General features: G+C 38.4%; 1 protein-coding gene and 1 long non-coding RNA gene across 3 annotated transcripts in view; one reads left to right on the top strand and one right to left on the bottom strand.

Annotated features, from left to right (window-relative positions):
- Positions 1-414: 414 nt before the first annotated feature.
- The window catches only part of LOC128106435 (calcium-activated chloride channel regulator 3A-1-like), a 25,875-nt gene continuing 1,029 nt past the window's right edge, over positions 415-25,260 (top strand). Inside the window, exons 1-13 of the mRNA XM_052731940.1 lie at positions 415-573; positions 1,843-1,983; positions 3,800-3,947; positions 4,266-4,374; positions 6,642-6,819; positions 13,052-13,279; positions 14,696-14,920; positions 17,153-17,330; positions 18,253-18,353; positions 19,713-19,937; positions 20,286-20,556; positions 23,598-23,765; positions 24,252-24,488. Of these exons, the coding sequence (XP_052587900.1) occupies positions 415-573; positions 1,843-1,983; positions 3,800-3,947; positions 4,266-4,374; positions 6,642-6,819; positions 13,052-13,279; positions 14,696-14,920; positions 17,153-17,330; positions 18,253-18,353; positions 19,713-19,937; positions 20,286-20,556; positions 23,598-23,765; positions 24,252-24,488 (2,368 nt within the window). The remainder of the gene's footprint in view (positions 574-1,842; positions 1,984-3,799; positions 3,948-4,265; positions 4,375-6,641; positions 6,820-13,051; positions 13,280-14,695; positions 14,921-17,152; positions 17,331-18,252; positions 18,354-19,712; positions 19,938-20,285; positions 20,557-23,597; positions 23,766-24,251; positions 24,489-25,260) is intronic.
- Positions 19,856-25,260, bottom strand: part of LOC128106436 (uncharacterized) — a 21,150-nt gene continuing 15,745 nt past the window's right edge. For both annotated transcript variants that reach the window (XR_008216707.1, XR_008216706.1), the window contains 3 exons: positions 24,273-24,493; positions 20,304-20,508; positions 19,856-19,970 (listed from right to left, as the gene is read on the bottom strand). This is a non-coding gene — a long non-coding RNA (uncharacterized LOC128106436). The remainder of the gene's footprint in view (positions 19,971-20,303; positions 20,509-24,272; positions 24,494-25,260) is intronic.

The raw sequence follows: 25,260 nt of genomic DNA, 5'->3' as shown, positions 1-25,260 counted from the left end.
GCAAAGTGGGATATTGTCAACAGTTGGAGATAGGAACATGCCAAAAAGCCATGGCTTCCCTCCCAGTACCGGTTTTTCTAGTAGTCTTTGGCAGGTTTAGGGACTCTATTCCGCACTGGAAGACTTGCAGTTGTACTAAATAAACTCATGCAAACAGAACTTAACTCACAAAACTTTTTAGCAGTTCCACACTGTCTATTGTCTTAGAAGCTACAATAATTGTATTCACCACAATACCCATGTCACTTAACAATTAAGTCTTTAGATTGGATAAGGAAGGTCACCAAGAGATATCAGCATTTCTCTCTACCAAATACATGTAAATATTCTGGTCTTGATCCAAATCCCTGAGTGAGGCAGACACATAAAAACCCTCCTTTCCTTTCGTAGCTCCCTCACTTAGCATGTGAAAACATGGTGCCAGGTCTTAAGGTCCTTCTGTTCCTCAGCCTGCATCTCTTGCAGGAGGTGAAAAGCTCCATGGTCCATCTGAACAACAATGGATATGAGGGTGTGGTCATTGCAATTAACCCCAGTGTGTCAGAAGATGAGAGACTCATCAAAAGCATAAAGGTAAGAAGGGTTTCATTATCTGCGTATTAGCATGTCAATAATTCTTTTTACCTAGGTATTTAAACACACAGAGAAAGAGAGAGAGTTATACCCTCCCAAAACTGCTTTGATTGCATTTATCATGTCTGCAGTATAATCTACAAGTCAAGATGCTTAGCTTTATATTTTTATTATACATTAAAACTACTCTTCAAGCTCTTAATAAGTTAATTAAACTTAAGGTAATAGACTTCAGAGCAAGTGGAGAAATGTTCTCATATTTTATCTTAATGATGTTGCTTTTACAAAACCTATACAGCAAATGTACACTTAAACTCTAACAGTTTATTGTCTGACACATTTCTCCAGTTACTCCCACATGCTCAATTTGGAAAACCTAAAATTCTTATCTATCTTACCTTAAAGAAAACCTTAGACACGTTTGAAGTTGGTTTATTTCTAATTGCATTTGTATAATAAAACCATTTGTGTAATATGTACTTTGTTCTCAGATCCTCTCAAAATCTCCATATGGTTAGGATCACAGGGTTTTATTCCTCTATAAATGGATTGGTTTGTTGGATCATAGCAAGTAGCAAGCTGAAAAAATTTAGTCTTATTTATCTTTATTATTAGCCCTTGGGCAATGCTAGAATGGCTCAGTAGGATATATATACAGATGTATATGTAGAAATGTATACATATATGTAACAATAATAATTAAAGATGAGATCATGAATTTGATAAGGAGAATGGAGATTATGGGAGGAGATGGGGGTAATAAGGAGGGGAGTTATGTAGATTCATATTTGTGTATGAAGCTTTCAAAAACTATGTTTTTAGAGTCTGGTCTTTCATGTATACAATCCACTTAGGTGATTACTGCAAATAAAACAAAAACAATTCTAATTAACATCAAATACAAAGGTTACCAGACCTTAATCTCCCAGTTTGTTTAAACAACCCAATTTTAAGAAAACTGCTTAAATAAATTTGCCTTCAGACTTCTGATCATAATCACTTTCATACTTCACCCAGAGACTTCATGCCCATCTCCATCCTAAGCGCCAACTGGAGGGGTGGGCAAGTGAACATCAGAGTTTACTTTGGGCATATGGAAGTGAGTTGATAGATTGGAGAGATTCAGTAAATGTATACCATTTCTTCAGTTACCCTGTGCAAACATATTGAGGGAGAGGAGCCCTCCTTTGTTTCTTCTGTTTTGGGTACTGATGTTCATGCTCATTTTATTTTGAATTTCTTACCACAATGCACTTTTAATTTCATCAGGAAATGGTAACTCAAGCCTCTACTTACCTGTTTGAAGCCAGCAAAGGAAGATTTTATTTCAGGAAAGTAAGCATTTTAGTCCCAATGACCTGGAAGTCAAAATCTGAGTACTTAATGCCAAAACAAGAATCATATGGCAAAGTAAGTGTCACATCCATCCCCTAAATTGTTTCTTGTGCCTTTTCCAAGTGAATACTTAAAAAGTTTGATAATTATTAATCATTAAGTGAGTAATTAGTAATATAACTTTTCTTTTGTTGTTTGTGTATGTGTGTATACATGTGTGTGAACTATGTATACATGTCCACAACTTTGGGCATATGTATGTGTGGATATACACCTGCCTCTGTGTGTGTGTGTGTATGTATGTGTGGATATACACCTGCCTCTGTGTGTGTGTATAGTGTGCATGCTATGTATGTGCATGTGTATATAGTGTGTAGTATGTGTATGTTGTGTGTATACATGTATATTTATATATATATACATATACAGTGTGTGTGTGTGTGTGTGTGTGTGTGTGTGTGTGTGTGTGTGTGTGTGTGTGTTGTGGTGATATACTGTGTACCCTAATCAACTTGCCTGAGGATCAGAGAACAGAGCCAGCCACTAGATTAGACATAGAGGTCAGGCAGTGGTGGCACACACCCTTAAACCCAGTACTGGGAAACACACACACCTTAAATCCCAGGAAGTTTCATGGACAGGCAGAGAAAGGTATATAAGGCATGAGGAGATAAGGAAAAGACAGTTCAGCTGAGATTCAGTGAGGACTCAGAGGCTTCCAGTCTGAGAAAACAAGATTGGCTGAAGGTTGGCGAGGTGAGGTTGGCTGTGGCTTGAATTGTTTCTCTGATCTCTCAGCTTTCACCCTGATATCTGGCTCTGGGTTTTTTATTACAAGACCATCTAAAATTCTAATCACAGTACGTAGGGTGTGTGTGTATGTGCACATGCTCAGGTAGGAGTCAGAGGTCAATATTTGGTGTCTTCCTCTGTTTGCTTTTGACCTTTTATTTTTTGAGACAGGGTGTGTTACTGAATCTGAGAGTCATCAATTTGGCTAGACTGACTGGAGAACAATCTCTAGTGGTCCGCCTGTCTCTACCACCTCACTACTGGGGTTACAGACATGGGTTACCATACCCAGCTTTTAAGTGGGTGTTGGGACTGAACTCTGGTCCTTGTTCATAAACAGAAAGCACTTAACCCACTGATGTAGCTGAAGTTTTGCTGTGTCCTTGCCTGCAGTCAGGACACAACTTTCCCACTCACATCCCCCAAGTAAACACACAGAGGCTTCTATTAATTAAAACTGCTCGGCCATTAGCTCAGGCTAACCACTGACTAGCTCTTGCACTTAAACTCAGCCCATCTCTGTTCACCTATATGTCACCACATGTTCCTTGGCTTTACCTGTGTGCCATTACATGCTGCTCCTGGATGGCGGGCTGGCGTCTCCTGACTCAACTTTCCACTTCCCATCTCTGCATCTTCCAAAAAAGTGAGCTACTTCCTGTCTACCCGTGCCTTTATTGCCTTGCAGTTCTGCCCTCTCATTGGCTCTTAGTCCAGCAACCTACTGCCTGTCTCTACAGACCCCCAGGTTTCTTTGGTTGGTACTGGGATTAAAGGTGTGTGTCACCACGCTTGGCTGTTCCCTAGTGTGTCCTTGAACACCAGAGACCCTACCTGCCAAGTGATCAGATTAAGGAAGTGTGCTATCCCTGCCTGACTTGTGTTAATGGCTTGCTATTTCCTCTGATCTCCGGGCAAACTTTATTTATTAACATACAAATAAAATATCACCACATTTCAGCACAAATAAAATATCACCACACACTGAGCCCTCTACTCGGCCTCAACTTTTATCAGTTTAGATGAAACAGTTCTTTTTTGTAAAATCTCATTTCTAACGCCCTTGTAATCTGACTGGGTTTGTTCTTCTGCATTTTAGGCAGATGTCATAGTTGCTGATCCTTATCTGAAAAATAGAGATGATCCCTACACACTTCAATACGGACAATGTGGAGACAGAGGACAGTACATACATTTTACTCCAAACTTCCTACTGACGGATAATTTGCCTATGTATGGACCCCGAGGTAGAAATATATATATATATTGTACTTCTTATTTCTACTGGGGAAAAGCAAACCATCACTATTAATGTGGATTTCTAAGACTTTAAGAAAAGTAAACATTAAGTAATACCTTTGTTTAAAAATATGGTAGTTACATTCCACATATTTGGGTCACTTGTTGTAACTAGCATATTTGAATTTTTAAGCTATTAAAAAGTATAAATTTCTAAAGTTTGTAACAATTTCAATTTTGCAAATGAACAAAATGACTGAAAATAAAGGGAAACTGTGTTCAAATATTGTAACTACAGCTTTATAGATGACAATTTTCTCTTTCAGGCAGAGTCTTTGTTCATGAGTGGGCCCATCTCCGGTGGGGAGTATTTGATGAGTATAACACAGATCGGCCCTTCTACATGTCCGGAAGGAACACTCTTGAAGCAACAAGGTATCACAGTATGAATTAAACTGATTCTACATCTTCTTGCCTATAGTTTCAGCTCTCTGTACTGGGCAGCCCAAGTGGGCAGGTGTTCAGACAGCTAACCACAATATTCAGGTGCACCATTATGTGTTAATACATATCCAACTAATCCTTGTGTTCCCATCTTGGGATGGAGATAGGCAGGTACTGGGACCTATTTCAATACTCACTGGAATTTTAAAAACATTATTTATTGGTAGCAGAAAAATGAACTAGGTAAACCCACAGACATCAACAAATTGCAACTCAAGCCTATATACATTTTCAGTATTGTTTTACACTTTCATTTCTTCACATGTGTTTTACACTAATTCTGCATAGAGAGAAGACATGTGACATCTGTTTCTTCTTCTTCCTCTGCCTTCTCTTATGGCCCACTTCTATCTCCACTCTATGCATCCCTTAGTCTTGAGTTTCAAAACTTTTTAGGGTTCATCTGCTTCAGGGAAACCAATTAAGTTGATATAGGGCTTTGTGATTAATTTATTTTTACTTCTAAATTACTGAAAATTCATATTTCTCATAGGGATGAGTGAGTAAGTTGATTTTTTTAAGAAATGGAATTCTGGGGTAAATGCAGCCAAACTCTATGTATAAACTTCTAAAGTGTGTAAGCCTTCAAACTGAAAGTAACAAACAGAATGTTGAAAAAGTACTGAGAAAAACAGAAACGGATGTCAGGAGGCAGTCAGTCTTTGGAAGAATGTCTGTCAGATGAAGTGGCGTTCTAGAAAACACTTACTCTTCTCCTCTTTGTGGTGTGCGGTCTGTGGAGCTGCCTGGAGCCAGCACACAGGCTGGGCTGGTCTCAACGCTCTCTCCTACTCCCACATTCCCACCAAAAAACTATCTGTGGATCTTTCTGCTCCTCTCTTTGGAGGTTTGATGGGGAATGCTGGGAAAAGCTCCCAGGCAGCATGTGTGGGCCTCTCTCACACTTCTACCAGCCAGCCCTGATTGTGCAGAAGTTTTTCTCTCAATAGACTTTAAGATCCTACAGGACTATGCCTTTTTTAAAATCTCCTAGATTTGAGACTGGCACAAAGTCAAAACTAAACAAAGAATTATAAAATAATAAATGCTTTATAAACTATGGAATAATCAGTGAGTCTCCTTATAACCAATCATGAAAAGAGGTGTGTCACTGAGCTCCTACAGCATACCAGAAACCGAGTGCCATCTTATGTAAGTTCAGTTTTGGGGCTAGCCCTAAAGCTAACTCTCCTGGAAGATATTATCTGCCATTGCCATTATCCTTGAAATAAAACTAATATCACAAAGTTTAAAATGGGAAGAAATTCTTCTCATAAATGGAAGCTCTCTAGAATCCTTTTTTCCTGTTCTGCTGCCTTATGCCACACCCTGCCAGGGACTTGACAATTACCTTTATCATAGAGTCCAAATGGTTTGAATTCATTACTTGTGCTTCCTCCTCCAGTGCAGCTCAAGATGTAAAGTGAAGAATACAATAAAATCAAAGAGTTTTAACCATAAATTTGACTCACCTCACTCCACCAAAAAACAGTTCTTCTGTAAATCTTAGTTCATTTCATCTTCACAGTATTATTGTAATATAGGAATCACTATCTTTTTTAACTCAATGTAACCAAGACAATAGATTTATTGATCACATTAGTAACCAATGAATGCTTAAGGAATGTGAACCAAAAGTGCTGCTCTCACAGGGAATCTGGCTCAGACTAGGAAGCACTTGCTTTACAAGCATGAGAAACTAAGAATGACCCCAGAACTCACACAAAAATGCTGGCATGGTGATGCATGTCTATAATTCCAGCACTGGGGAGGGAGAGAAAGGAAGATCCTGGGGCTTGTTGGCCAGTCAATCTAGCCTGACTGGTGAGTTCCAGGCCAAGGAGAGACTCTGTCTCAAAGGAGGTGAATGGAATGACTGAGAATACACAAACATTAAAAAATAACAATAAAGGCTGAAAAATGCTGACTCCATTGAAATCCATGGTAAGGATGGGTTAAGCCCTGTATCTACTCTTGTCAAAATGGAGTTTGTGGTATGTGATGTCCAATAAGAGTTGCCACTGACAGATTTTAGGGTGTTGATTTGACCAGGTTTGACCTTTAGCACTGAAATTGTAGGCATTAAAACAAAAGTGGGGGCTGAGGCATTAGTGATGTGGCAGAGGGCTGGCCTGGCATGCACAAGTCCCGAGTGCAACACCCAGAACAACCACAGTATTCTAATTCTTCTGTCCTAGATGCTCCACTGACATTGATGGCTTGAATGTGTTCAAAAAATGTCAGAGGGACAGCTGCGTGAAAAGGCAATGCCGACGTGACTCAAGGACGGGGCTGTATGAACCCAAGTGTGAATTTATCCCAAACAAACATCAGACTGCCTCGGACTCCATAATGTTCATGCAAAATCTCAATTCTGTAAGTGCTTCCTATTTATTTTCTGGGGGAAAAAAAAGAATCCTTGGAGGGAAATTAACTATGAAAACTGGCTTTCTCCTGATGGTATGTGTGCAAACAGAGTGAAAGGAAATTACTCTTAGGTTTGATTCCAGGCCATTTTCTCCAGGCCATGTCATGATGTGTCTGTGAATTATCCTGCTCTTTCTTACTAACCTGTGTCTCGGTTTCATATGTAGCAGGGCGCCCTTCTCAATGGAACCACATGATACCATCATAGAGTAACTCTTCATTTGTCTCTTGATCTTGTGTCTAGAGTAACAACCTTGTTTTTACTTTTTTCCTGGATGTTATTCATGTTACTCTTCTAATCTAAAATGGAGCTTTCCACATTCTAAGATTTCCATTTTCTTCGCACTAAAGCTTACCAAACAATTATAAAACATTGATATTATAAAATATATACAGTATTGTCTCCACAGACTAGATATAATAACAAAAAGTTCACTGAGCTACTGTTTGACCTAAAATACCTTTAAACGTATAGTCTGATGAGTAATAGGAGGTGTTTGGGAATCAGATGGTCTCAGTACAGAAATCATTTTCAAGCTGTGATTGAGGGAAAATTGATAAATCAGATTTAAGATTTATTTATTTTTAATTGTGTCTATGTGTTTCTGTGTGTGTGTGGGTGTGGGTGTGTGTGTGTGTGTGTGTCTGTGTGTCTGTGTCTGTGTGTCTGTCTGTGTCTGTGTCTATCTGTGTCTCTGTGTGTATGTTCACATGGTGTATGTGATTGCTGGAGCTTACAGAGGCCATAGTCATCCAGTGGCCTGATATTGGAGTTACAGACGGCTAGTTGTTAGCCACCACATGGGTGCTGGGAACTGAACCCAAGTCCTCTGCAAGCACAGTACGTGCTCTTTATGATGAGCCATCTCTTCAGCTCCTTGTTCTATCATCTTTAATTGGAAACTAAAATATACAATCTGCATTGCTATTGTTCTTGGCTTATAAGGGCTAATATAAACAACATACTGACAGCGTTTGACACAAAATAGACACAAAATAAACAGATTTTAAAATATACAATGTATAATATAGTTGTAAAATAACTACATAGCTCTTTCTCAGGATTAGTCCATCTTTCTCTTTCCTAGTTTTTAACTGATAAAAAATAACTAATTTCAATAGACATATAATAAATTTTTAGGATAAAGTATGATATCTCAATAGATGTATACAGTATGTAATAATCATCTAGAATTGTCACATTTATCACCTCAAACACATACGTTTTGGGATGCAAATGTTCAATATCCTAATATCTATTTATTTTGAAATTCAGAATTATGCTAACTATAATCACCCACTGTGTACACTGTCACCCTTAGAACACTGGAACTCATTCCTGCTCTCTAAGTGAAATTTCATACCTATTAACCAACCCCTCTCATCTCCCCTTTCCACCCCACTGCACAGCAGTAGTGAACTCATGTTGGATTCTATTTCTATTAGATCAATGTAGTAGAATATTTTAAGGTGTGCTACTTTCGTTTACATTGCATTTGTTTAACTCTGTGAAGCTGAGTTACTGTGCCTGTGTAAAACACCTGATGGTCTAACAAAGAACTGGCCAATACGAGGCAGGAGAAAGGATAGATGGGGCTGGCAGGCAGAGAGAATATACAGAAAGAGAAAATCTGGGAGAAGACGATTGGAGATTGAGCAGCCAGAGAGAAGGAGGAGGACTCCAGGGCCAGTCACCCAGCTACACAGCAAGCCATGGAATAAGAGTAAGATTTACAGAAGTTAGAGAAAAGGAAAAGTCCTGAGGTAACAAGTAGTCGGGATAATTTAAGTTAAGGAAAGCTGGCTAGAAACTAAGCCAAGCTAAGGCTGGACATTCATAATTAAGAATAAGCCCTCATGTGTGATTTATTTGGGAGCTGGGTGGCAGGCCTCCCCTAAAAAGAAGTAAAAAACAATCAACAACAGATCAACTTTTCTTAGACTCAACACATGAGTAAAATATTTGACTTCCTATGCCTAGCTTATGTCAGTCAGCACAATGCCCCCAAAGATCATGAATGGTGGGACAAATAATAGTACTTCATTCATTTTATGATATAATATTCCATTGTAGATATATATTATATATAACATTTTATTAATCTAGTCATCCATTGATGGACACTTATATTGGCTATATTTCTATATTTTGATTAGCACAGCCAACATGGGCATACAACTACATAGGAGTAACACACTGATTTCCTTAAACTGATTCCTATATGTATCCAGGTGTGAGATTTCTGAGTCTTCTAGTAGTTCTATTTTAGTGTTTGGAGGAACTTCTATAGTTTGTCCTAGAACTGGCTGAATTGATTCATGTGCCCCACCAGCAATGCAAGCTGATCTTTCCACTACTCTCTTCAACATTTATTTTTTGTCTCTTTTATTATAATCATCTAACAAAAAGGGAGATGGTATCTCACTGTGGCAATAATTTGTACTTCTGACAACAGTGTTGAAGTTTTTTCACATATCTATCATTCATTTGTATATCTTCTCTTCAGAATGTCTATTTGTATCATCTGATGGTTTTCAGACAGATTATTTGTGGACTTTGCTGCTCAGCTATTCCCTCAGATAACATAAATTCTGCGTATTAATCTCTTTTAGATGGCTAGTTCACGTATGTTTTCTACTACCAGGAAGACCGTGTATTTACTGTTATTTATTTGCTATTAAAAGTTTCTCTATGGGTAAAAATATATTTTAAAACATGAAACTTATGAAAGTATTCAAAACAACTAATAAAAATAATATATCTCCAAACTACAAGATCAGTTAATTAAAAGAAGCAAATTACTAGCAACAAAATATTTACAAGGCAAAGGTTTATAAAGATCTATAGGTTCTAATGAAATTGAAAATTCTTATGGAGCCTAGGGAATGATGAAAATCCAAATAGAAATACTGATTGGAAATTTTCTTTTAAAATTTATTCTATGTGAACAGGTGTTTTGCCCAAATGTATTTCTGTATCATGCTTGTGCCTGATGCCCACAGATGCCAGAAGAGGCCTTGGACCTGTAGTTACAGATAGTTGTGAATCATCATGTGGGTGCTGGGAATTGAACCCAGGTCCTCTGCAAGAGCAGCCAATATTTTTAAGTACCAAGCCATCTCTCCTGGCTCCTCTTACTTCTCCATATACTTCCCAAATTTAAGTGGATGTGCTTCATGACTGAGGAACTTCTCAGCTGAAACTGGAACAACAAAATTATTCAGTATCCAAACAGACAAGAAACCATGTGACTCAAGAGGATGTTCAGAACATGCACTTCCTGTTCCTCATCATACACCACCAAGGCACTTGACTATCAGGAGGTGTGGTAGTTTGAATGTAATTGGCCCCCATAAGCGCATAGAGAGTAGCACTATTAGGAGGTGTGGCTTTGCTGAAGTAGACATGGCCTAGCTGGAGTAGGTTGGAGGAAGTGTGTCACCATGGAGGTGGGCTCTGAGGTCTCATATATGCTTAAGCCAAGCCCAGTGTGCCAGATCACTTCCTGTTGCCTTCAGATCAAGATTGTAGAACCCTCAGCTCCTTCTCCAGCACCATGTCTGCCTGCATTCCACCATATTCCACCATGATGACAGTGGACTAAACCTCTACAACTGTAAGCTAGGAACCCTAACTATGACAAGAGGTGACTCCTGCTGCTTACTAGGGACATAAATAGTAAGAAAATACATACGTGCCTGAAATATACAGGGAAGCTAATTACACAAGACACAGTTTGGAGGCAAATATTGCATGTTAGACATGTATCTTATTTAAAATAACAATAACTTCTAATTATCATAACATAGATTAAATATACTATATACCAGAGCATAAACTCAGACCCAGGAGACAAATTATATCAACTATATTGAATAGCCTATCATCTCTTTCCTTTAACCTTCATTCTTTCTATCTGAAGCCCAGCACTGTGATTGAAGCTAGAAATCAAGAAATAACCAGAAGTTGAACTGTTCTTGAAAAATTCAGTTTAATGAGAAAGATAGAAATACCAAGGGAAAATTTTAATACGAAGTAGGAAGAGATATAGAGCTAATGCCAGTGTTTCTGAAAGCCAGACAGTGGCTTCTGTCTGTGGCCACACCACCCTGAAGGTAGCCAGTCTCCTAGGATCGGGGATGAAAAGCATGAATGGGCCTGCTTAGCACTTGCATTGGAAGCAAGGACTTCCCAAGGGATGTTTTTTTTTTTTAACTAGGGTTTGAAGAGGTAAGTATAAACTACCACAGCAGGAAGATGAAAATAATTATATGCAAAAAACCAAACCTGACAAAAATCAGTGTATGTGCAACACAGGTGCCACATGGTTGCCCAAGCTGAGCACTGTCCATAGTCAGCAAAGGCTTTAATGTTTGCCAGAACATCTCAGGCAGACAGCGCTAAGAAAGTAAAAGGAGGAATTTGTCTTCTCTTATTTTCTAAATACCACTCGGGTGAATGGACACTCCGGGGAAATTTCTGTCATTCTAGGGACAAGAAGTTCTGTGATAGAAGCGAAGGATCCAGGCTGAACACAAGTGGGAAATGGGGTGAGACAAGAGACAGGTACCCACAAAGCTTGACTCAATGGCAATGGGAGTGGTAGGAGGAAGTGGTGCCTGGTGTGACAAGCATCTTCTCCCACCTGGAAGTGGTGTGAAGCACTGTTTGTTTGCATCCATGTTTTCCTCCTATTCAATATTACCCCATTTGGGAGATTTGAATCCAAGCCATGTCAGAAACAAAGCACACTCTTACAATGTAAATGTGAGATAGTTAGATGTAACAAGCTATGTAGCTAGAGTTTTCCTGGTCCTGCCTGGCCCACGATCAGGACCAAATCTTTCTCACCCACCAGTCCCACAGATGCTCAGACCCAACCAAGTAAACACACAGAGACTTATATTTCTTATAAACTGTATGGCCGTGGCAGGCTTCTTGCTAACTGTTCTTATATCTTAAATTAACCCATTTCTATAAATGTATAAGTTGCCACATGGCTCGTGGCTTACCAGCATCTTCACATGCTGTTTCTCATCATGGCGGCTGGCAGTGAGTGTCTCTCTGACTCAGCCTTCCACTTCCCAGAATTCTCCTCTCTCCTTGTTCCGCCTATACTTCCTGCCTGGCTACTGGCCAATCAGTGTTTTATTTATTAACCAATCAGAGCAACACATTTAACATACAAACCATCCCACAGCACTTCCCCTTAACATCCCACAGCAAAGCTAGTTCTGACTCTGAGCTTAGATCTGCAGACATGGTGTTAGATGGGGGGACTAAAATGACAAAATGACTGTTAAAAACCGCTTCTGAGAGATTATTGTTGAATGTTCCCCTCCTGGACACTGTGCTAATTTATGATAACACTTGTCCTTCTTTCTCCAGGTTTTCAAAACCTGGAGGCTTCCAAAGTTCATAGTAATAAAAACATCCACTGGCAGAGTGATTAGATTCAATACTCGGAGAAAGAAGTATGTTTCCTAATTTTCTCCCTGAACTTTTATTAGTTTTTCTGGCATACTGTTTTTATGTGTCAGAATTCATAAGCACTAATAATGAGAGAGGTTGTTAGTAGCTGTCCTCAAGTTTCTGGGCCCACTATGGAGAGATGGAGTGTGGACAAAAAGAGACATACATTTCTCCTGTACCATTTTTAGGGACCGTTAGAAATTAGCACGAGCCTTACATAACCCTTTCTTCTTAAACTTAATTCAAGATGTGAGATCCTCAAAACTCTAGAAGAGAAAGCTGGAAGCTAATTCAAGGAGCCGTGTGAGCTGCCATCACGCTTCACCTACGCAATTAGACTGTGCCTAAAAAACCTCCCAGGAGCATGCGTTGTCCATCAGTTTCGCCTCACTCCCACTCGGGGCTTGTAAAATGGATGCCAAAACACGATTACAAAGTGACTCTTTTCAAGACAGGGTTTCTCTGTGTAGTTTTGGTGCCTGTCCTGGAACTCACTCTGTAGACCAGGCTGGCCTCGAACTCACAGAGATCTGCCTGGCTTTGCCTCCCGAGTGCTGGAGTGTGCCACCACCGCCCGACCACAAAGTGACTCTTGTCATCGGACAAATCATGTTCAGGATGCACATGGTAGCTAACTTCATATTTGGAAAAGAAAGTGATCCCTTACAAGTTTTTACAATATTGTGTTTGAATTGATTATTTTTTCAGGTGGTTGAATTTTGCACAGAAAAAACCCACAATACAGAAGCCCCAAACCTACAAAACAAAATGTGCAATTACAGAAGCACGTGGGATGTAATCAAGATGTCTGCTGATTTTCAGAATTCCTCTCCCATGATAGGAACAGAAGCCCCGCCCAGACCTGCATTTTCACTGCTGAAGTCCAAACAGCGGGTAGTCTGCTTGGTCCTAGATAAATCTGGAAGCATGAAAAACGTAAGACAATTTTTGCTGACTTTCTCAAATTAAGTATTTAAGTTAAATATAGAACTATAATTTATTCTTAGATTTAGTTCTAGTACATAAATATTCATGTTCAAATATAGAGATATTAATGTTCAAATAAATATCTGCCCAATGATTTTATCTAAATAAGTATCTAGACTAAGTTAAAAAAAAAGAAATTATTGTTTTATTGTTCATTAGATTATTGGTCATTTTTATTCCTTAACTGTCAGTTCTTCCTAGAAAAAATACAACAAAAGGAAACATCTACAATCTCATCATTCCATGTATAATTCCAGTTTTACTTTTACTACTCTATTTGCCTTTCCTCTACAAAACTGTTACATTTTAGATATTTTGTAATACAACTTTTATGGAATATATCAAAAGCACTCCTCATAAAAATAGTATCATGAAAAAATTGTGTGTGGGGTGTGTGTGTGTGTGTGTGTGTGTGTGTGTGTGTGTTTTGCTGGGAATTGAACCCAGGGCCTTTTACATGCTAGGCAAGCATTCGGACACTAAATAATTTGGGTTTTTTGTTTCTTTGTTTTTGAGACACAGCCATGCTGGGAGCCATACATAGGTGGCGTGCTGTTGGCTGTGTCACCAGGACGGATCTCAATCTTGTGTCATTCAATCTGCCTCGGGCTCCCAGGTCCTTGGACTGCAAGCATGTAGGCCCATTCTCATGACGCAAATTGTAAAATATTTTTGTCATGATTTCATAATATATGTAATATATTTTGAACATATTCACCCCACCACTCTGTCTTGTCTCTTCTCTCTCCATCTCAACAAATATCCCTACCACTTTGATGGGTGTTATAGTAATAACTCACTGAATATAGAAAACATAGGCAATTTATCAGTGGCTACCTGTGAAGAAATATGAACTCCCTTCCCCAGCAGCCCCCATAGCTCTTCATGAGCCCTCCCCCATCCACACTGAAATGCTGATGGACCTGACCCTGTCAGGTCATCACAGCCTCTGTGAGCTCATGAGTGCAATGGCCACGTCATGTCCAGAGGACAGTGATTCACGGCTCCAGCTCTTACTTTCTTCCCACCTCCTCTCCTGCCATGTTTCCCGGACTTGGGGGAAGGCAGAATACAGAGGTCCCATGAGCACATTCCAATGAGCACCTTCTTATCACTTTAAAAATCATTTCCTCAGCTGAAACTTCCAAATTGATAACTGTTGCATAAAACAGCATAGACTTTGAAGGCTTTCACAGCCATAACAACTGATGTTTAAACATTTTAAACTTTTTAAAAATATGAGTTAAAAATTTTTTAAAGTCCATTAACTATTACCATGTTCTATGGCCCACAGACAACTTTGTCTTTCATTAACCTGTCAAGATTTAGAAACTCTGCAGTTGTTTATACATCCTTTTCTCACAGGAAGACCGTCTTATTCGAATGAATCAAGCTGCAGAACTTTATTTAACTCAAATTGTTGAAAAGAAATCTTTGGTTGGATTGGTCACATTTGACGATCATGCCAAAATCCAAAATTATCTAATGGAAATAACTAATAGCAGTGACTACCCAAGGATCACTGCAAATCTCCCACAACAAGCTTTTGGTGGAACTTCAATTTGCAGTGGAATTAAAGCAGGATTTCAGGTAATCTTTTAAATTTAATACAACTTGCTATTTACTTACTGCTTTCCATCCTATTCATTTAGCTTTGAACACGGGTCATGAACTCAGAGTTTCAGCATTTAATAACATTCTGATCTGGATGAGACAAAACATTTCAGGAAGAAAAAAAAGTAGCTTCACCAACTATTAATTATAGCCACAGCCTCTCAGCACCCAGTTGTTCCATTGATAAAATCTTGAGATGCCGAGTGGCACTGGGGAGTGGATGAGGTCAGATCTCCTTGGGCAAATGATCATCAAAACCTCACTGAGGAGCTACACATTTCTCTGGACTCTCACACTTGAGTTTCTATGCATTAGAGATAATGTCATGGGCAGAGAGAAGTCAGTGACAACTTTATAGTATGGGTAAAAGTCATTAGCACATTAATTTAAATTACATTTAAAAATCCAGAGAGAGGTAGTTCCACATGCAATATGCAATGAGCATAGGTGATATAAAATAAATCATGATTGTAACTTAAAAATGTGGAGTTCCAAGGCTGGAGAGATGGCTCAGAGTTTAAGAGCACTGGCTGCTCTTCTAGAAGTCCTGAGTTCAATTCCCAGCAACCACATGGTGGCTCACAACCATCCATAATGAGATCTGGTGCCCTCTTCTGACCTGCAGGTGTATATGCAGACAGAACACTGTATACATAATAAATAAATAAATCTAAAAATTAAAAAAATGCGGAATTCCTTTTGACCAGCATGCTCAGAGGTTGTGGTGTTTGTGTAGTCTTCTTCCCCTGTCAGGCTCCATGCTAATGTATTGATACTCGTGTCTGGAGTCACTGAAACAGAAGGCTGTTTCCTCCACTTGGGAAGTCATCACTGCTGCTCTGTGCAGACCATTAGCTCACGTCTCTCTTAACTTCCTTTGTGGCTTCCATTTGTCAAAAAAGAGATTGACTTTAAAAACCTGAGATACTCACTCTACTGTGAATTTTCTAAAAGATCTTGGGAACGTAACTCAATAATAAAAATCTGTTTCCTGAACCCAAATGATATGGGTATTAATGCTGTTTAGCTCGTTTAAATGTGGCACATATGTAAGATAAGTAAATGTTTATGAAAGGGTTGCTATTATGAAAATAATTATCATATGTCTATTCGGTTCTAAAATATGAGTACTATATATTAGAAACATACTTAAATGATTGTATAAATTGGTGTATGTGTTTTTCTTAGTAAATTTCATTATATCTTATATTTTGGTCACAAAGTTTATTGCTGAACAGATGATGGCAAATTATATTCAGTATTATAAACATCTTTTACTTAATGAAATCTTATAAATACATTAAGTGTATCACTTTCAGAATCATTAAAAAGTAGCTATTGTTGACTGTATACTACATTATTGTCTGTACTAAATGCTTTAGATGCATGATCTTATATCCTTATCATTTTAGGAGTTGGGCAATATTGCTATGACCATTCTGCACAAAAAGAAGCTGAACTTTAGAATAATAAAATCTACCTCAAGATCATAAAACAATTGCCAAGTCTAGGATTCAAAACCTGATTTCTGGAGTCTATAAACTTGATCATTACACTAACAATCTGTAAAGTATGATGTGTGTGTGGTGTTTCAGCAAGTCTCAGGAAAGACTAAATACAATAATTCATGTTTAAAAAAATAGTATTTATTCTCAAGGTACCTAAAACCAAGGTATCTAACACTACCTAGACTCTTAACTAATACTCTTGGTAGAAGTCAGAAAATTATGAAAACCAATTACAATGGAAAATTTATCAACTTCTTCCTTCATGATAAGCCAAAGTTGTTTAGTTCTGTTTTTGGAAAGTCATAAATTTTTTTAATAGTAACTAAATAAAATGCATTAAAAAGTCATATAACAAATAATTCAGTCTTGCTCACCCAACTTTGGTCGTGATCTTGCAAATGCCATTCAGTCTGAAGCCTTCTACAACTGTCTGGGAGTCTCGTGTCTTCAAGTACTCAGTGGAGTGAGAACAGCAACCTGTATTTATTTATTAAGGAGCTACTATATGCCAGCAACTGTCATAGATTTGTCCTACCTCAACTGAGTGGCCAAAATGTGTATGTCTGGAGGATTAGAAGTACTGAGAAGTCTAATGTTCTAGTCATTCCCATGTATCAGCTCAGAAAGAGAATGTAAAAAATGTGTGTTCTTAAATTTATTCTGAAGTAACACTCTGTAATTAACACACTGCTTTTCACAGGCAATTACTTTCAGTGACCAGAGGACTTCCGGTTCTGAGATCATATTGCTGACAGATGGGGAAGATGACCAGATAAGTTCATGTTTTGAGGAAGTCAAAAGCAGTGGTGCCATCATCCACACCATCGCTCTGGGGCCTTCTGCTGCCCGAGAACTGGAGAGCCTGTCAACCATGACAGGTACAACTTTGGAGCAGGATTTGGACAGATGTTCCTAAACTGGGAAGCTGTTTTCCTGTCAACCCCAACCCCAGCACTCACAATTCCCTGCCTGGGTTACTTTGAGAACCTCCCAGTTGGCCTTTGTGGCATTTATTAGTTTAGTTACTATGCACGGATTGGTGTGTTTCTGGCAGTCACAAGTCTAATTCTTGCCCTTGGGATCTATTCTTTCCTAACTCTTCATACCCAAGAAATCTCTCTTTCACTCACATCAATTATTTTCTGCATTTTGTCTGTGTTTACTCTATTACAAACTGTCATCCTCTAATTGTCTAGGTGTATTTTGACCCAACTAAGAAATAAGCATCTGGTTCTCAGGAGCAACCGTAAGACTCACCTTTTATAAAACCAATGGGTACTTAGGCCAATTTGACTAATGCACTTATATTTGACGATTAGCTCACATAAAAAAATGAATTTTGCCTTATTCTTACATTTTCCATTTATCTTTATCTTACCTATTTTGAATACAGTTTTGGTTAACATAAGTTTCCAGTAACTTCAGAGAGGTGCTCAACATCCTTGAGATTCTTAGAAACTCATGTTTTGTAGCGTGTTAGTTCATACAGGCCAATGAGACAGCTCAGTGAGTAAAGGTGTTTACCTCCAAACTCTGAGTTCAACCCCTGGAGCAACAGGGCGGAAGGAGAGAAGTAACTCCAACAAGCTGTCCTTGGACTTCCATGTATGCACGTGAAAATGCACAGACACGATGCACACTCACACTGGCATGTGCACACACACACACACACACACACACACACACACACACTAAAACAAATGCAATTTTTAATTTAATAATAAAAAGGAAATGTCAAGTGGATTTTAAAATATATCACTAAAAGGACATTTGATTTTCCCATTTAAAACTCCCCTTTAGGAGGGCTTCGCTTTTATGCCAACAAAGACATAACTGGCCTTATCAATGCTTTCAGTGGGATTTCATCTCTAAGTGGCAGCATCTCTGAGCAGGCTCTGCAGGTCAGTACTTTGTAAAAATACTTTCATTGCAATAAATTCCTATTGTCCTACTATTACATGTTCTCTCTCTAATAAATCATTTTTTGCCATAAAAAATATTTCCATTGTAAAATATACCATTAGTGAATTTTCTTTTATATAACATAAACCTTTTCTCTTGCATTCTTCTATTTTTAGTTTTGTGTGTGTGTGTGTGTGTGTGTGTGTGTGTGTGTGTGTGTGTGTGTGTGTTTGTGAAGTGGAAAACTGTTAACAATTCCCCATCTAAAAGTTAATTTTTGTCTCTTTCTTGACCTTCAAGTTAAGTTCTTTCCTCTTTCTCCACTTCTTTACATAATGACTTCTTAACTCATTCAGTACCTGCTGTTTTCATTCATTCTTTATCCATTTTCTATTCATCTCACTAAACAGAAACTTCTCTATGGTTACTCAAATACAAGTCCAAAATATTTGCTCAATTCCAAAATACCATTCAGTCCCACAGTAAAGATTTAGACATGACATCTTTCAGGTAAGGAGTGTGTGCATGCGTGCATGTGTGTGTATATGTGTGTGCATTTGTGCTCCAGAATCTGTGAAGAAAGACACTCACTAGATCTGGATATGATAGTGGATGCTTGTAATCCCAGTACCCAAGAGGCTGAGGAAGGAAGATCACAAGATCGTGACCAGTGTGGGCTACATAGTGTGTGTGTCTGTGGAATTTTTGTTTAAGCCTGCAAAGATGTGTTACATTTCTTCATGCTGCATTTGTTAGCTATGTAAAGATACATTGCATTTGTGCTAATTAAATAAAATTAAACTGGGCTCAGCGAGGTGGGGGTAGCAACTGACTGACAGGAAATAGCAGGGAGGAGCTTAGCATGGGGTTTAGTTGGGGTGTTGTGGAAGGGAATGACTTCCGGGATGCCAGCAAAGAGAGAAGGTTCGCCAGTTGCTATTCTAACTCTCTGAGCTCACAGGTCTTCACCCCAGCCTTTGAATCTCGAGTTTTATTAGAATGATAGATTTAGTTAGAACTACCTTTAGAGGCAGCAACAGAGCCATTGTCTGGGGAACAGAATTCCCCCCAAGCTACAGCATTAGCAGCCAGACCACTAATATGTTTAAAGCACAGCCACTGTGAGGAGGGTAAAACGTGTGTGTGTGTGTGTGTGTGTGTGTGTGTGTGTGACAGAGACAGAGACAGAGACAGAGACAGAGGGAGGGAGGGAGATTTGGAAAATATTTGAATTCTTTGTCACTGTAATTGAACCTTAAATATGGATTTTAAATTACCATGAACTACCTAAATATTAAACTTCTATTAATTAAAATAACAAATGGGTTTTATGTGTTTGCTTTTTATTTCTGTCACAGTTGGAGAGCAAAACCTTGAATATTACAGGGAGGAAACAGGTAACTGGTACAGTGCCTGTGGATAGTACCATTGGAAATGACACTTTCTTTGTTGTCACCTGGACATTACGAAAGCCAGAAATTATTCTTCAAGATCCAAAAGGAAAAAAATACACAACCTCAGATTTCAAAGATGATGAATTAAATATGCAGTCTGCTCGACTTCAAATACCAGGCACCGCAGAAGTAAGTCTTTTCACTATGTTTCATTAATCCATCCTGTGTTAAGAGATAAAGGCATGTTACATTGTCGGCACTAATACAATGACAGTATGTTTCATTAAAAATTAAGTAGAATATCTAACCATCCAAATCTCTTTTACCCATTCTCTTTTGACAGTCATATTTAAAGTCATTAATTAGATTAAGAATGTAAGTCTTTACTTTTAATAGGACACTTGCTTAGCATTCATGAAGTCTGGGTTGCATGGCCAGTACCCCCCAAGTTGTTTTACTTTGTTTATATTTCCAAATAATCGTACATCCCAAGTAGCAGAAAAATATTAGCAAAGCTCTTAAAGAAAACTTTTTCAGACAGGGACTTGGACTTACAGCCTCTTCAATAAGGATGCCGAACCTCAGTCGCTAGCAGTGACGGTGACCACTCGAGCAAGAAGTCCTACCACACCCCCAGTAATCGTAACTGCTCACATGAGTCAAAACACAGCACGGTACACTAGCCCGATGATTGTTTATGCACGAGTCAGCCAAGGGTTTCTGCCTGTTCTGGGAGCCAATGTCACAGCCACTATAGAAACTGAAGATGGACATCAAGTCACACTGGAGCTCTGGGACAACGGGGCAGGTAATGGAAACCTGCATTGACACTGTGGAATTTCAATTCTCCTATAGGATTTTATAACTATAACTTAGAAGTCAATACTTTTTTAATACATTTACAAATCTATTTGAGTAATGATGTCTTTAAAACATTTTACTTGATTATCTTGACAAAACAAGCCTAGACATTTATTTTGGTTAAAGTCTATTATCAATTTCATGCTTCCTGTAGCTAGAGTTTTTCTCCCCAGGTCCCGCCAAACCCATAGCCCACTTATAAAATAAACATACAGACACTTATATTATTTAAACTGTTCAGCCATTAGCTCAGGCCTACCATTGTCTAGCTCTTACTCTTATATTCAGCCCATTTCTGTTAATTTATATGTCACCACGTGTTCCGTGGCTTTACCTGCTGCCTTTACATGATGCTTACTGGATGGCAGGCTGGCATCTCCTCTCCGCCTTCCTGTTCTCTCAATTCTCCTCTCTGCTAGTCCTGCCTATACAGTCCTGCCTGGCTACTGGCCAGTCAGTGTTTTATTTATCAATCAAGCATCCACAGCAGTTTCCCATGGAAATTAAAGTACAGTTTTTCCATTTTCACTAATGTTAGTGCTTTGCATATGCTTTCTCCATCTAGTTATAGTCTTTGTTTGGGTAAGCTTCCTTTTTAATATCATACATACTTATAGGCTTTCCAAACAAACATATTTCATACTTTAACTATATTCTACCTTCTCTCTCTCTCTCTCTCTCTCTCTCTCTCTCTCTCTCTCTCTCTCTCTCTCTCTCTCTCTCTCTCCCCCCCACTAGTGCCATCCATTATCCTGGTCTCACCTCTACTTTCAGATATGGTATATAATTTTATTTATCTGTATAAAATCCAGTATCTAGAAATTAGAGAAAATACGTAGTTTTGTCTGCATCATCTCATTTATGTTGCTCAATGTGGCAATCTCAACTTTGTATCCATTTTCCTGCAGATAACATTCTTCTCTCTGATGTGTAGCACTCTGTTGTGTATGTGTACCACATTTTCCTCATCCATTCAACTTTGGACAGCCACCTGGACTGATTCTAGAGCTTGGCTATTATGAACAGTGCTGCAATAAACACAGACATTCAAGTGAGGTTCTTTGGATGGATCGTCCAGTCATTCAATTTTAAGTTTTTTGGAGAAACTTCATACTGATTTCCATAGGAACCCAACTAATTTACAACTCCAAATGTGTTGTATAAAAGTTTTCTCTGCTCCCTACACACACACACACACACACACACACACACACACACACACACACACACACACACACATGTGTTTGTATGCATGTTTTGCCAACCTTTTTATTGTGTTTTCTTAATAATAAACACTCTGACTGGGATGAAATGAGAAAGGAAAAATGGAGCTGGGCGGTGATGGTGCATACCTATAATACCAACACTCGGGAGGCAGAGGCAGGCAGATCTCTGTGAGTTCGAGGCCAGCTTGGGCTACAGAATGAGTTCCAGGAAAGGCACAAAGCTACACAGAGAAACCCTGTATCGAGAGAGAGAGAGAGAGAGAGAGAGAGAGAGAGAGAGAGAGAGAGAGAGAGAGAGATAGGAAAAATGGAATCTCAAAGTATTTTTAATTTGCATTTTCCTTCTGACTAAGGATCCTGGACACTCTTCATATGGTCAATGATCTTTCTCAATGGATGTTGGTACTTGATCTTTGAAAATGGTTCACTTCATCAGCCCATTTGTTAAGTTGTCTATTTTGGTAGTTTTTAGTTATCTATACATTCTAGATCTTTATCCTGTCAGATCTATAGCTACCAAAGATTTTCTCCCATATGGCAGGCTTCATTTGGTTGTTTACTACACAGAATTTTTTAAATTTCATGTGCCATTTGTCAATTCTTGGTTTTATTACCAAGTTATTGGTATCCTTCACAGAAAGTCCTTTTGCCTATGCCTATATCCTGAAGTGTTCTCCTCCAACAGGTTTAGAGTTCCAGATCTTACACTAAGGTGTCTGATCTACTCAGAATTGATTTCATACAAGATGAAAGCTAATGTTCCAATTTCATCCTTCTACATGTATCTGTCCAATTTCCCGGTACTCTTTGTTGAAGAGGCTATCTTTCTTCAATGTGTATGTTTGGCATCTTTGTCAAAATCACAGGGTTTCAGTGTGTGGGTTTAATGCTCGGTCCTCTATTCTATTCTATTGGTCTGCACGTATGCTCTTATGGCAGTCCTATGCTGCCTCATTACTGTGGTCCTGCATCATGACTCACCAGACATGGTGATATCACCAGCCTTGCTCATTTTACTTTGGATTGATGTGGCTATTCTTGGTCTTCTGTGTTTCCATGTGGATTGCATAACTGCTTTTCTTTTTCTATTACTGTAAAGAATGTCATTGGACTTTTTATTGTAATTGCATCAATCTGTAGATTGCTTTTGGCTATGTGGCCATTTTCAAAGTATTAATTCTGCTAATGTGTAAGTACGGAAGGTCTTTCCAACTTGTAGTGTCTTTTTTCAATTTCCTTCTTCAGTGTTTTAAATTTTTCATCAAAGAAGTCTTTTACTTCCTTGATTAAAGTTATTCCTGAGTATTTTTAAAGATATTATAAATAGTATTGTTTTCCCAGTTTCATTCTCCACATATTCATTATTGGTGTATGGGGAAGCTACTGGCTTTTCAGCCAGTAATAATTGCACTTCAGATAAGCCTCATTGGTCACAATACTGTCATGGCCAAAAGTTGGAAACTGATTTTTTACATTGGTTTTATGTCCTGCTACTTGCTAAATGTCTTTGTCAGTTCTAAGATTTTTTGGACAAGTTTCTATTGTGAAATAAAAGTAAGTGCTAATGATAATTGAATGCCTACTATAAAGTATACTTTCTAAAACAACAGAGTTAGTACATAGTCAAGCCAAGCTTTGAACCAAAATACTAAGATCTAGGGTTTAAACTGTCCTATACTCTCTGATAAACTCATAGTGCTTGTAAAGTGTCAATTTTCATTTTAACTTACTGCATGACTAAGTATTGTGTTTCATTATCAAGGTGCTGATACTGTTAAAAATGATGGCGTCTACACAAGATATTTTACAGATTATCATGGAAATGGTAGATACAGCTTAAAAGTGCATGTCCAGGCAAGAAAAAACACAGCCAGACTAAGTTTAAGACAACAGAGCAAGTCTTTATATATACCTGGTTATATTGAAGATGGTGAGTAGCATTAAAAAGAAATGTATTAGCTACTTCAGTAAATTATATAAAACAAATGCTGAAAGGGATGATATATGTGGGAAACCCAAGTAGATAATTATGCAATCATCTTTAGGATTCAAAATCATATTCGTGTCAGTGGACCCAACATAGACCACGCTTCCACATATTTTGTTAACGTTTCCCTCAGTTTGTTTCATTTACAAAATACATTTCCCGAGGTCATGGAACAAGCCCTGTGCTAAATGTTAGAGCTAGGGAGTTGAATGATTCCTTGTCATCAAAGAACTCATGCAATAGCAGTAGGTTAAGATAGGTTAAAAGTTAGATTAACATAGCATATTTCAAAATTATATATATATAGGCTTTTCTCTCACTTTTCAACGTCTGTAGTCAACCTGCATGAGCCATGAACAGCTTTAAGATCGGCATGATATAAAGAACAGACAATATGAGAGATACAATAACTGTGGCTGTTTTTTATAGGTAAAATTATACTGAACCCACCTAGACCTGAAATGCAAGAAGCAGAAGCTCCTGTGGAAGACTTCAGCAGGCTAACCTCTGGAGGGTCCTTTACTGTGTCTGGAGCGCCTCCTGGTGGTGACCACGCTCCTCCTGTGTTCCCACCCAGTAGAATCACAGATCTGGAAGCCGAATTTAACGGAGATCATCTTCACCTTACCTGGACCGCCCCTGGCAAGGTCCTCGACAAGGGAAGAGGTAAGCTGGAGGCAGAGTTTTAAAGTATTCAGAATGAGTCATGTGTAAGAAATTAAGTTATTACATTTTTGTATAGACACTTAAAACACTTGTTGCCAGGAAATGATCCCAGGAATTCTTTGTTCAAGTGAGTCTGTAAAGGGAACATACTTACACAACAGATAAGTGTTATATGCATAAATGTTATTTTTTAAAAAATTAAAAATAAGGTATTCTGAATTAAATCATATTTGCATTCTTTCCCAAAAATTTTACAATGTCTCATTTATAAATAATATTTATGGAGTGTCTACTATAGGCCATTATTCATTTATTTTTAATGTAAAAACTGAACTTCAAGAAAGTTAGAATTAGCCAAAGTTATTCCTGAATTTTTATCTTAAGATTTTAAAATCAATCTTTAAGTTTATGTTGCCCCCCCCCAATCTCCTTTAGAGATGGCTCAGCAGACAAGAGCATGATTGTTTATCCAGGGCACTCAGATCCAATTCCCAGCACCCACAAGGCAGGTCCCAACCATCTGTTACTTCAGCCCCAGGGGACTCTCTTCTGTCCTCCTTCACAACAGATATGCACACAGACATACATGCATGCAAAACACCCATACACATAATAAAATACTAAAAATGAATTTAAAAAAAAAAGAATAGTGAAGAGGAGTAAACTCCCGAGCACATTAGGGTAATTAGTGCTCATCCGGCTTCTGTGCCTTTGACTCATCCTCATCTGTCCTCTGGTCTCTCACTGAGTGCCCCACCCCCACCCCCTTACT

The sequence above is a fragment of the Peromyscus californicus genome, unplaced genomic scaffold (assembly GCF_007827085.1).
Source record: "Peromyscus californicus insignis strain IS unplaced genomic scaffold, ASM782708v3 Scaffold_9__1_contigs__length_137607984, whole genome shotgun sequence".
In the NCBI taxonomy this organism is placed as follows: domain Eukaryota; kingdom Metazoa; phylum Chordata; class Mammalia; order Rodentia; family Cricetidae; genus Peromyscus; species Peromyscus californicus.
Note: the sequence above shows the minus strand (reverse complement) of the source record. Positions and strands in the feature narration are given on the sequence as shown.